The following is an 11,546-nucleotide window of genomic DNA, read 5'->3' on the forward strand; positions in this document are numbered from 1 at the left end:
TACTTTTTCAAACTTCTCTGGGGTACAATAGGGGAGGGAAGAGGGTACAGAACTCCTTCCAGCAAGGGGAGAATGAGCTCCACATCAGCAACTTTAAGGGTGAAGTGGGGAAAGAAATGTAATTGGTACAGACACCTCACCTGGTCAGCCTTCTCAAATCAAAGCTGGGTAGACGTCCAAATTCACTCCCGGGACAGTATGGGCCAATAAAACTTGTCCCCCTATACTATCTCCATTTGCTTTTGAATTAAAAGAACATCTTCCACTTTACTGAGAGCTTCTCAAGTTTTGATTTTAAAACATAAACACCTTAAAGGCGTTTGCAGCGTTTATGATTCTCATCTCCCCCTCAATATTTCAATGCCCACATTTAGCATTTCTCTGAGACTATCCTATCTCCAAATGGGACTGCCCACATAAATGGCTTGTCTGGTGCAGGTCAGCGTGAACTTTGTTCAAGAGTTACATTAACACCAAAACGCCTTCACCCTCGTTGTGGCCTGGGGCCTAGAACAGAGCGCGGCTCTCCCTCGGAAGGGGTGGGGGGGGGTCCCAACAACACACCCAATTCCATAACGGGTTCCTCGCTTTCCGTAAATAAGCACGTCTATTATTCTCTTGGCCCCTCCAAAGGATTCTGGGAGTTAGGGGAGGGACCAAGGGACAAAAATGAAATGCACAAGGCGCGCAGCGTTAGGTTTAGGATTAACAGCCAGTTGCTGAGCGACTTCTCATATCTTCCGACCACTTCCATCACTTCTCCTATCGGGTAGGCCCGCGCTCCTTCCTCACCTCCCACGCCCCGCCCCTCTGCTGCCCTATTAGCCAATCATCGGGCGGCTGCTTGCCAGTCAGGGCCAATCCCGAACAGGCTTACTTTGAGCGGGAAAGGCTCAGAAGCTACGGAGGAGCGAGGTCAGCTAACGGCTCCTTTTTGGCCTTGTCTCTGGGGGTAACAGGCACTGGAGGAGGTTGCCTATTGGTTGGGCAGCGGGCCAATGAGGAGGTGCGAAGAGGGGGGCGGGCCTCACACGAGGGGGTGGGGTGGGGTGGGGTGGGGCGGGGCAGGCCGGTGGGGCGGGTAGCGTGCCGGGTCGCGAGCGAGGGGTAGGCAATGTAACGGCCTCTCCCCCCGCCCCTCCCTCCCCGCTCCGGCCCCCCCCCCCACAGACCAGCTCCAGGCAGCGCCCGGGCCGGCGGCGGCGGCGGCGGCGGCGGCGGCGGCTGCAGCGGCGGGGTGCGGGCTGAGGGAGCCCGGGCCTCGACGCCCCCCTCACCCCCGTGCCCCAGGAGCTGTACCTAGTCCAGGAGGGGCTGGGGGGCCCCATGGAGGTGAGAGGCGGAGACACTTGCCCGGCCCCTCACCCCCCAGGCCTGAGGGAGGGACTTGAGGTAACCGGTGGGGACGGTCAGCGTCTGGGAGGCGGCCGGGCTCGGAGGATGGCGACGGTGAGGAGCAGCAGAGGAGCGGGCGCGTCCCCAGACGCGGTTCTCTGAGGAGACCGCGGCCGTGCGGGAGAGGGCAGGTCTCCGGGGAGAAGCCCCGACGGGGCACCCGGACCGCGGGGCAGGGGCGGGCGGGGGGCGCGGCGGGCCCGGGCTTGGGGGGACCTCGGCGCGGGCTGACAGGACAGACCGTAGGGGCTGCAGGGGCTGCAGTGGCCGCGACGCCCGAGCTGCCGTCGCCTCCTCCACGTCGGGCGGTCGCGGCGCTGAGGCTCGACAGGGTGGCCGCGGGCGTGGTGGGCCTGTCAGGGCCGTCGAGGGCCGCGCCTTGGGGTCGGCCGGCAGATGGCGGGAAGGCAGAGAGGGAATCCCCGGGATCGGTGTCCTCGGAGTGGATTCCGAGTTGAGGTGCGCGAACAGTGGCGGCGCAACAGCCGTCCGCCGTTCCGGCCGTGGCTTTGCACTGCGTGATGCCTCTCCCGCTTCCCACCCCTGTCTTGTGCAGCCCAAGGTAGCGTTCCGTGGAGGTGCGAATCGCTGCTGGAACCTCGGTGCGGACCCCAGCAGTAGACTAACGGATGTGTTCAACAGCGTGATGCTGACTGGCTCCACTTCCTTCTATGATTGCTACAGATCGCAGGTCCATCCTTTGTTAGAGGATTTTTTTCGAAATCACAGCCGTTTACCTGGGCCCATTCACTTAGGTGTTAAAATTTCTCCAAGTTTAGGGCGCCTGGGTGGCTCAGTCGCTTAAGCGTCTGCCTTCAGCTCAGGTCATGATCCCAGGGTCCTGGAATCGAGCCCCACGTCGGGCTCCCGGCTCAGCTGAGAGCCTGCTTCTCCCTCTCCCTGCTGCTCTGCCTGCTTGTGCTCTCTCTCTCTCTGTGTCAAATAAATAAATAAAATCTTTAAAGAAAGTAAATTTCCCCAAGTTTAGGACCAAAAAGCCAGTAACATTTTCTTTCTTTCTTTGTTCCCCTTTCTTCCTTTTCTTTCTCTCAGCCGGTAACATTTTCAGTCGAGTCTGCACAATACTTATTTTGCTTTGAAAACAAGTTGAGGAAGATTTTTCCATTGATTCTTGTTATCATTTTGTTCTCAGTGTAACATGAGGCCAGAAATGTAAGAAAATCCCTGTTTACTTAGTAAGACCATAAAATAGTTTTTCCTTCAAGCATTTATTGCAAGCAAGTCAGCATAAACATACTTTTGATCATTTGAAGGTGAAATTTCTCTGTACTCCTTCATTTTCTGGCCTTAACTGTGTCTTAGATGACATGCTGCCTTTCACCTCACCTAAAACATTTAGTTTTATTAATCATACTAAATTAGGCTTAGGGTGTGTAAGTCGTTTTCATTTGAAATTATTTAACCGGGACATCAGTGTTGGTATTGTTATACTTTTAATTATAACAATACCCAAAATAAATAATTTTATTTAATCCATAATACAACTTTGTATAGTATTATATCTAGTGTACAGACTGAGAAACTGAGGCTCAGAGAGCTTGATTCGTGCTTTAAGTGACAAAACCCAAGTGGAACACAGGTCTTTTCACTGCCAAGACCAGCATTCCACTGTTCTCTATAATGTTTATACAGCTTCTAAAATTTACTTGGATCTAATTTCAATCAATTAACTATAGCAAGGATATAAGGGATACATTTTGCAGTTATTTAGACTGATTAATATGCATCCCCAAGCATTTGCATACTTAATTCGCATAAATGTTTTAACTGAAAAGGATCCAGATATTTAAAGTATAATTATGTTTGAATCCACCACGTTACTTTAGCTGCTGCTTTTATCCTAGAATACAAAATTGAAATCAATCTTACAAAAGGAGTTAATTTTTCTAATTGTCAAATCTTACTTTAAAATGTAAAACGAAAGAATGCTCTTAAAATACAGTTAGTTTCAAATAGTGTATATCTTGTTTGATATTGCATAATCTGAAAATACTTCTTTTAAGTCACTATCTTAAAAAGATGAACAATTACTTATATCACTTTGGATGTTTCACACCTAAAAGAGAGTTAAGGTGAGCCTATGATAAAATCTCCAGAAAAGGAATAAAATTATGAAAGGTTCTAAAGATAAAAGCCTTTGTAAAAGTTATTGCTAACTAAGAAATTCTGGAAAAGTATTTTTTTAGTGACACACTTAGCAAAATTACTTTGGTACCTCGGTTTCCGCAGCTTCAGAATAGTCAGCATGATGTATATAAACAAGACAATTATAATGTGTAGTTTTCAAATAGCAGTCATAACCAGAATTTAAACAAATGGTTGTAAAATATTTGAGATTCTTAAAGATGGGTGATTGGAAGAGATTTTCATATTTTTTGGTATAGTATAAACTCTGTTATATGTTTAAAGACATATTTCAATTATGTCTATGATGAACAAAAATTTAGAATTCTTTGATCTAACTATGTCTTCTCTCTTTATATAAATTTTGATTAAGAGTATAAAAGCAATTAGAAAATATTTTCAGTCAGGATTATATATTCTCTGTATTTATAAGAAAATACCATTTCTACTATGTCTGGATATTTATAGTTACTACATCTCAGGTTTCATTTGGAGAGTTAAAAATTGTGAATCTATACTTTCAGACTTCTTTAAAGAAGCATTTTCTAGAATAAAATACATCTAAGTTTAATCTTTATATAATTTGTTAAATTCATTCTATTTTAAGTATCTAAAATTATTTTCACTGAACATCCCTTTTGGAAAGAGGCAGTATTTTATTTTTATTTTTTTAAAGATTCCATTTATTTATTTGACAGAGGGAGAGAAGGCACAAGCAGGGGGAGCGACGGGCAGAAGGAGAGGGAGAAGCAGGCTCCCCGCTGAGCAAGGAGCCCAATGTGGGGCTCTTTCCTAGGACCCTGGGATCATGATCTGAGCTGAAGGCAGACGCTTAACCAACTGAGCCACCCAGGTGCCCCAAGAGGCAGTATTTTAAATCAATAAAAGCTTAAAATTCAAATTTTTTACCTTATTTACTCAAAGTTCATTATAGAAGTATTCACAAAAAAAGAAAAATGAGCTTGTATTTTTCTTCTAATTGTAATAATAGCCTTTAAATTTCTAAAGAGATTTAAAATTCTAAAATTTTATGTATCATCATCTTTATAATATCTCTTGGAAATAGAAACTAGGCTGAAAATTGAAGATATTATTTAAAAGGTCCTATAGAAAAAATTAAATAAAAGGTCCTACGGTAGGAGTAAGGCCTTGAGTTTGGGTTTAGTTTTGTCACCTATCTGCTCAGTAACCTGTAGCCTTAGTTTCCCTCTTTTTAAAATAGAGTATTCATGTCACAAAGTTGAATGAATATGTTATGTGGAATTTCTTTGAAAATTCTATATAAATAAATGACATTCACTTTTTTAACAGATTGGGGGCATTAGAATTTTGCAAATAATTTCTTGAAAATAACACTGCTAGTGTCCACACAATGCTCATCTGTTCAAAAAAGAAGTGCAGTAATTGTAGGTGTTTCATACCAGGGATAAGCAACAAGTACAGATCAGATCCGCCGAGTGCCTGATTGTGTAAACAAAATCTTACTGGAACACAGCTGTGCCCTTTACATGTTGTCTGTAGTTTGCTTTGGTGCTAGAATAGCAGAACTGAGGAGTTTCAACAGAGACCATAACAGCTAGAAAACCCTAAAATATTTATTATCTGGCCCTTTACAGAAAAAATTCGCCAACCCCTAGTAGAAAACAAGCTTAAGTGGCTAAGTGTAGATTTTAAGTCTTCCAGCTCTTACACATGTGTTATTTCTTCTAATTTCTTATTATTTCACTAATATTCTGTAATAGGTGTAATTTTGAAGTGTCTGATATGCAAACATGTCTTTAAAATTTCAGAGTGAAGACAGTGTTGACCTACGACAGACCTGTACTCCACTTGCTTCATCAACAGAATATTCAAGTTCTGTAGATTCTTCACTTTTCTATACACCATGGTCTACTTATGGAGATGATATTAAACAACCTTCTAATTCTCAGATCAATGTAAAGAACAGGTAAATTAATAAATCAGATTTTAAGTTTGATTACATAGGAACCCAGTTGTATTAGCTCTTTGTTCCCTATATCAGCACTTTAATGTCATGGCATTACAATTCTATGTTTGTTAAACTTTTAGAAGCCCTAAACTGGGCAGTTATGTGTATATAATTTTTAGCTCATTACTTTTTTTTTATTCATTAGAGGCAACACTTAGTGAGTAAATCTTAAATTCCTTTTTCTAAGGATAGCTTATATAAATGAGTTATAATTTTTTATTGATTTTTTTCATCCAGTTCTAAATTTTCAGTATTTATTTCCTTCACAAGTATACAACAAACGGGATTTTATCAAATATAAGATACTTTTAGTTATTTTTTGATTCCATTAATAATAAAGGCCTACTCTATGCCAGATCTCTCCTTTTGGGGATACTAGAATTAACACGGCAAATATTATCCCTACCTTTATAGATCTTACAATAATGATGATGATGATGACTTGCTGGCCACAAGTATAGTGAGGTTTAAAAGAAAAAGTATAGGATATTATGGGAGCCTGTTGCAAAGAGAAGCCTAAGGGAATGCCATCTACCTTTATTTTAATTGTATATAAGGGAGCAGTTGATAGAGGTAGATACATCTTTAGCTTAAGTGGAAAATAATTATTTTAAAAATCTTATATGTTTATTCTTTTTTTTTTTTTTTTTAAGAAATTATGTGCCCAGTGTGGGGCTCAAACTCAGGACCCTGAGATCAAGAGCCACATGTTTCATCGACTGAGCCAGCCAGGCTCCCCAATTTTAATATTTTTTAATTAATAAAATTTTTAAGTGACTCAGTTGGTAGAGCATGCGACTCTTGATCTCAGTGTTGTGAGTTCAAGCCTCATGTTGGGTGTAGAGATTACTTTTTTAAAAAGATTTATTTATTTATTTATTTTTAGAGCGAGAGAACAAGCAGGAGGGGCAGAGGGAGAGGGAGAGAATCTTAAGCAGGTTCCGCACCCCAGCATGGGGCTCGATCTCACCACCCTGAGATCACGACCTGAGCTGAAACCAAGAGTTGGTCCCCTAAACCACTGCGTCACCCAGGCGCCCCTAGAAATTACTTTAAATTTTTTTAAATGTTAAAAATTTGAAAATTGGTAAGTTCTATGAAATAGTGATTTTATTAGAAAGACTAATATATAATTCTACAAAAATATTTTTTTAAAGATTTTTATTTATTTATTTGAGAGAGCGAGAATGAGAGAGAGAGCACGCACATGAGAGGGGGGAGGGTTGGAGGGAGAAGCAGATTCCCCGCTGAGCGGGGAGCCCAATGCGGGACTCGATCCTGGGACTCCAGGATCATGACCTGAGCTGAAGGCAGTCGCTTAACCGACTGAGCCACCCAGGCGCCCTCTACAAAAATATTTTTTAAGTTGATCTATGTTCATTGAAAAAATTCAGACTTTACAGAAATATACAAAAGAAAGCAGAAGTTCACCTTAACTTTTAACACTTCCCAATAACAACTATTAATAGTTTAGTATATATTACGTTGAATTTTTTTTAGATATATACTAATATATTATTATCCAAAAAAACTTTACATTGAATCTTTTTGAAATAACACAACATAGTGGAAAAAGCATTAGACTTATAGGCAGATCACTTGTTCAGCAAGTGGACAGTTTGGCAAATCGTATGCACTTGCAAAATACAAGTTTCTTAAAATCTCAAATGCTCATTCTTCAGTAGCTTAATGATTACTAATACCTGCCCATCCTATGTTATGAAAATCAATGAAATGTTTGAGTGTTATGCAAATATAAGGTGTTTTTATTTCTAAAATGTCCTAACACTGTGAAATGTTAAAAATAAAGTATGAGAAAACAAGAAGTTACAACCTAAAGCAACATATTACTTCTAGGAACAAATTACTTTAAATACATAGGAGGTAAAAAGGCACCAATTTCAGTCTCCTTGTGGTTTTTACATTTTGTATTATTTAGACAGTGTTAGTCACAAGATACGATTTCAGGTACATGGAGCTCTGGTTACTTTAGTAAGGATTTGGGATAGCCCACAAATCGGTTACATTTAAGGGACAACTGCAATATTGGTGTGGTATCTAGGATGACCATATCTCATTTCACTTTTTAAACCCAACATTTGGTCTAAAGAGTCATAAAAATAGAGCAGCAGATTCATATGGTTTTCAAATCACAAATGAAGAAACTGAGCAAGTGTTGATGGAATAATGTATAATGGGACAGATACGCTTTTAGAAGCAGCCATGGTGCCAAGTCTGTCTAAAACATCATAGGTTAGAGATTTATATCTTGGAACCTAAAATGAATAGCATGTGTTTTGGAGAAATAAGAGTTAAGCATACATTGTGAACTAGACATAGGATTTGAAACGAAGGAGAAACACTTACATAGCATAGGCACTATGCTAACGTGGAAAATATTCTTGAGTTCCTGTTCCCTCTTTATTTGAAATGATGATATAAATCCAACCCAGATATTTTATAGAAAAATAATAGTATGATAAGTCTGGAAATAGAAATCAATATATTGTATTTCAGCATGAGGAAAAGAATTTACATGTGATATTCATTTATTTTTAGGATTCAAACGGAAAGAAATGACTATGGCAGTGAAACAGACTTATATGGACTTGTGTCTAATATTTTGGAAGAACAAGATAAGTCACAGCCATATTTTGCTGAGGGGTTAGTATATTATATAAGCCATATGGTATATAGTAGGCTTTTACTAGATTACTGTATTTTTACTTGATAAAGGATCGTCTGACAATAGACATCTTAATTCACATATTTGTATCTAACAGCCTTGATTTTGGTGAGGTACTTACCATACAATGGAAGTTTCATACTAAAATTTAATTTACTATTAAGAACTTTCATTTGGAAAATTATTCTTGCATAATTCAGAGCTATTTCCCTCGAGTTTATGAGCTAAAGTTTGGCTTAAAGAGTATAAATTCCAAAGAGCTTTTATAGATATATCCCAAAGAAAAAAACTATCATTACTGCTATGCAGAAATATGTATGGGCTTTATTCATATGGTAAAAATTTTTAAAATACACTTTGATTGTTTTTGGGGGTGTGGAAGCCATATTACCCAAATGCCCTATTTCATAGATAGGGAAATATGCAGCACACATGTAACCAATTAAAATATTTTAATTTCAGTAATAGTTTCAGCAAAGTACATCTTTTTCATTTAAAAAATTGCAGTCAACAACATTTTTGTATTATATAATAACCTAATTAAAGGAAAAACTTATTTTGTTTTCTGCTTATTATAGATAAATAAATTGATGCAAGATCATGCAGTCACCAGCCTCAGGCCTTAGTTAATGCCTCTTGGGAAAGTATACTGTAGACATATTAAGATTAAAATGAATATGTAGCATGTGACACATTTCAAGTGATAGAAAATTATTTGGATGTAATAGTTGTTTATAAGTCAGAATTAGAAAGGATTAGATAGATAATGGGGCAGTGAGGCGATATAAATGTTTTGAAAACCTGTCCTACCTTCTCCACTAAGGAAATAAAGTCATTTAAAACCTAAGTTGTAATTAAATATATTTACTTGTTCTAGGACCTGCTCCTCCAATTTAAAGTCAGTTTGGCCAATGAACACAAGCAGATTTGCAGATCACCATGACCTCTTAACAGAAACCAAAAGGCCAATAGATACAGCCATCTCTCAGCAAGCTTTTTATAGTGGTGAATCTGTGTCAGCAGTGGAAAAGCAATACCTGCATAATAGTAATCTAACACCACAACAAAAAATAGATGAACTTTATCATGGATTTACTGGTTTAGACCTTGAAGAACAATGGATGTACCCCTCACGAAGTGATCATTCTAACTGTTACAATATCCAGACAAATGATACAGCTAAGACAACATTCCAAGATTATCCATTTATCAAAAACTGTTTTACATCACAAACTGGTCTGTCTGACATCATGAAAGAATCAGGAGTTGATACTTACCCTTATGGAAGAGAGAAAATATGTACTAAAGGTCTTGAAGCACCATTACAGCAGAAAAGGGCAGAGATGTTTCTTTCTCAATTTAATAGATACAATGAAAATGCAGATTATTGTAGATACCCAGAATATGTTCATCCTAATAAGGCTAAGCTTAATAAGTGTTCGAATTTTAGTGTCCAAGATAGTAAAAAATTAGCCAATGGCACACCTGAAACACCAACTTTAGAAGCAGACACCTACCCAAAGTTATTTCAGGTTAAACCAGCAAATCAGAAAAAAATGGAGGAGACAATACCTGACCAGCAGAATTTCACATTTCCAAAAACCACACCACATCTAACAGAAAAGCAGTTTGCAAAGGAAGCAGCATTCACTGCCGATTTTGGCTTAAAATCAGAATTTGGACTAAAACCTCACACAGCTTGTCCACCTAATAATGATTTTGCTAATGTCACAGAAAAACAGTTTACTAAACCTGACCCCCCAAATTCTGAGTATTTTAAATCTGTGAATTTATTATCAAACTCAGCAACATCTTCAGGTATCAACTTAAGCAGACCAACTTGGATGAATGTCCAAACAAAAAATAACACTCTTATTCCTTATCGGAATCAAGGTAACTTGATGAGATTAAATAGTCACTTAAGTGTAGCTTCAAAAGGTTCTAACCATTCTTCAGATTTCCCCCAACTGTCATCCACAAATTTAACCCCAAATAGCAGTTTATTTCAGAAGTATTGCCAAGAAAACCCTTCAGCATTTTCTAGTTTTGACTTCAGTTACAATGGTGCAGAAAGAATTCAATCTGTCAATCACATGGAAGGACTGACAAAGACTGGAGAAGAAAATCTCTTTGAATCAGTTACTGATAAAAAAATAAAGCAACCAAATGGATTTTGTGATAACTATTCAGCTCAGCAGTATGGGATCATTGAAAATGTAAACAAACATAATTTTCAAGCTAAGCCTCAGAGTGGACATTATGATCCTGAGGAAGGTCCAAAGCACTTAGATGGCTTATCTCAAAATACGTATCAAGATCTGTTGGAGTCACAGGGTCATTTTAATAGCCACAGACAGGGAAGTGGAGACAACAATATTAATAGCCGTGTGAATCGTGCACAGGCGTCATGCTTTTCTAATAATTATATGATGGGAGATTTAAGGCATAATCAGAGTTTTCAACCACTTGGTACAAATGGGTTTCCCCTAAGATCCACTCACCCATTTGGCCATTCAGTTGTTCCACTGTTGGATTCTTATGATTTGTTTTCTTATGATGACTTAAGCCATTTATACCCTTATTTTAATGATATGATGTATGGTGATAATTCCTTTTCTGGTTTCGTGCCAACTTTTGGATTTCAAAGACCAATTAAAACCCGTAGTGGACCAGCCAGTGAACTTCATATTCGACTAGAAGAGTGCTATGAACAATGGAGAGCATTAGAAAAGGAGAGAAAAAAGGTAACACAAAGCTATCCATTTAGGAGTAACTTAGGATGTTCCCTCTGCCTCTCTTCATATTGTTTGTTAGAGTAGTTTGAGTACTTGCCTTATTTCTAAGCTAATTCTATAATGTACAGTATTTGTTAAGTATTTGACTATAAGGAATTAATTAGATGACTTAAGCTTCAGGCTTAAAAAAAATCATTATTTATGTAAAGTTTATTTTGCCTATGAAGTAGACTTTTTCCTTAATGGGTTAAAAGTTTACTTCTTTTGGGGTGCCTGCCAGGCTCAGTTGGAAGAATATGCGACTCTTGATCTCAGGGTTATGAGTTTGAGCCCCATGTTGGGTGTAGAGAGTACTTAAAAATGAAATCCTTTTTGGGGCACCTGGGTGGCTTAGTTGGTTAAGCAGCCACCTTCGGCTCGGGTCATGATCCTGGAGTCTCAGGCTCGAGTCCTGTATCAGGCTCCCTCTTCAGTGGGAAGTCTGCCTCTCTCTCTGACCTTATCCCATCTCATGCACTCCATCTCTCTCACTACCTCTCTCAAATAAATGAATAAAATCTTTAAAGAAATAATAAAATCTTTTTTAATTTTTTTT

General features: G+C 39.1%; 1 protein-coding gene across 1 annotated transcript in view; it reads left to right on the forward strand.

Moving 5' to 3' along the window:
• Positions 1-1,110: 1,110 nt before the first annotated feature.
• Positions 1,111-11,546, forward strand: part of MEIOC (meiosis specific with coiled-coil domain) — a 16,025-nt gene continuing 5,589 nt past the window's right edge. Inside the window, exons 1-5 of the mRNA XM_025861970.2 lie at positions 1,111-1,332; positions 1,952-2,086; positions 5,331-5,488; positions 8,090-8,194; positions 9,094-10,960. Coding sequence (XP_025717755.2) covers positions 1,327-1,332; positions 1,952-2,086; positions 5,331-5,488; positions 8,090-8,194; positions 9,094-10,960 — 2,271 coding nt within the window. The 5' untranslated portion in view covers positions 1,111-1,326. The remainder of the gene's footprint in view (positions 1,333-1,951; positions 2,087-5,330; positions 5,489-8,089; positions 8,195-9,093; positions 10,961-11,546) is intronic.

Source organism: Callorhinus ursinus, unplaced genomic scaffold (assembly GCF_003265705.2).
Source record: "Callorhinus ursinus isolate GAN/ISIS: 27379988/994484 unplaced genomic scaffold, GSC_fseal_2.0 scaffold102, whole genome shotgun sequence".
NCBI classification, from domain to species: domain Eukaryota; kingdom Metazoa; phylum Chordata; class Mammalia; order Carnivora; family Otariidae; genus Callorhinus; species Callorhinus ursinus.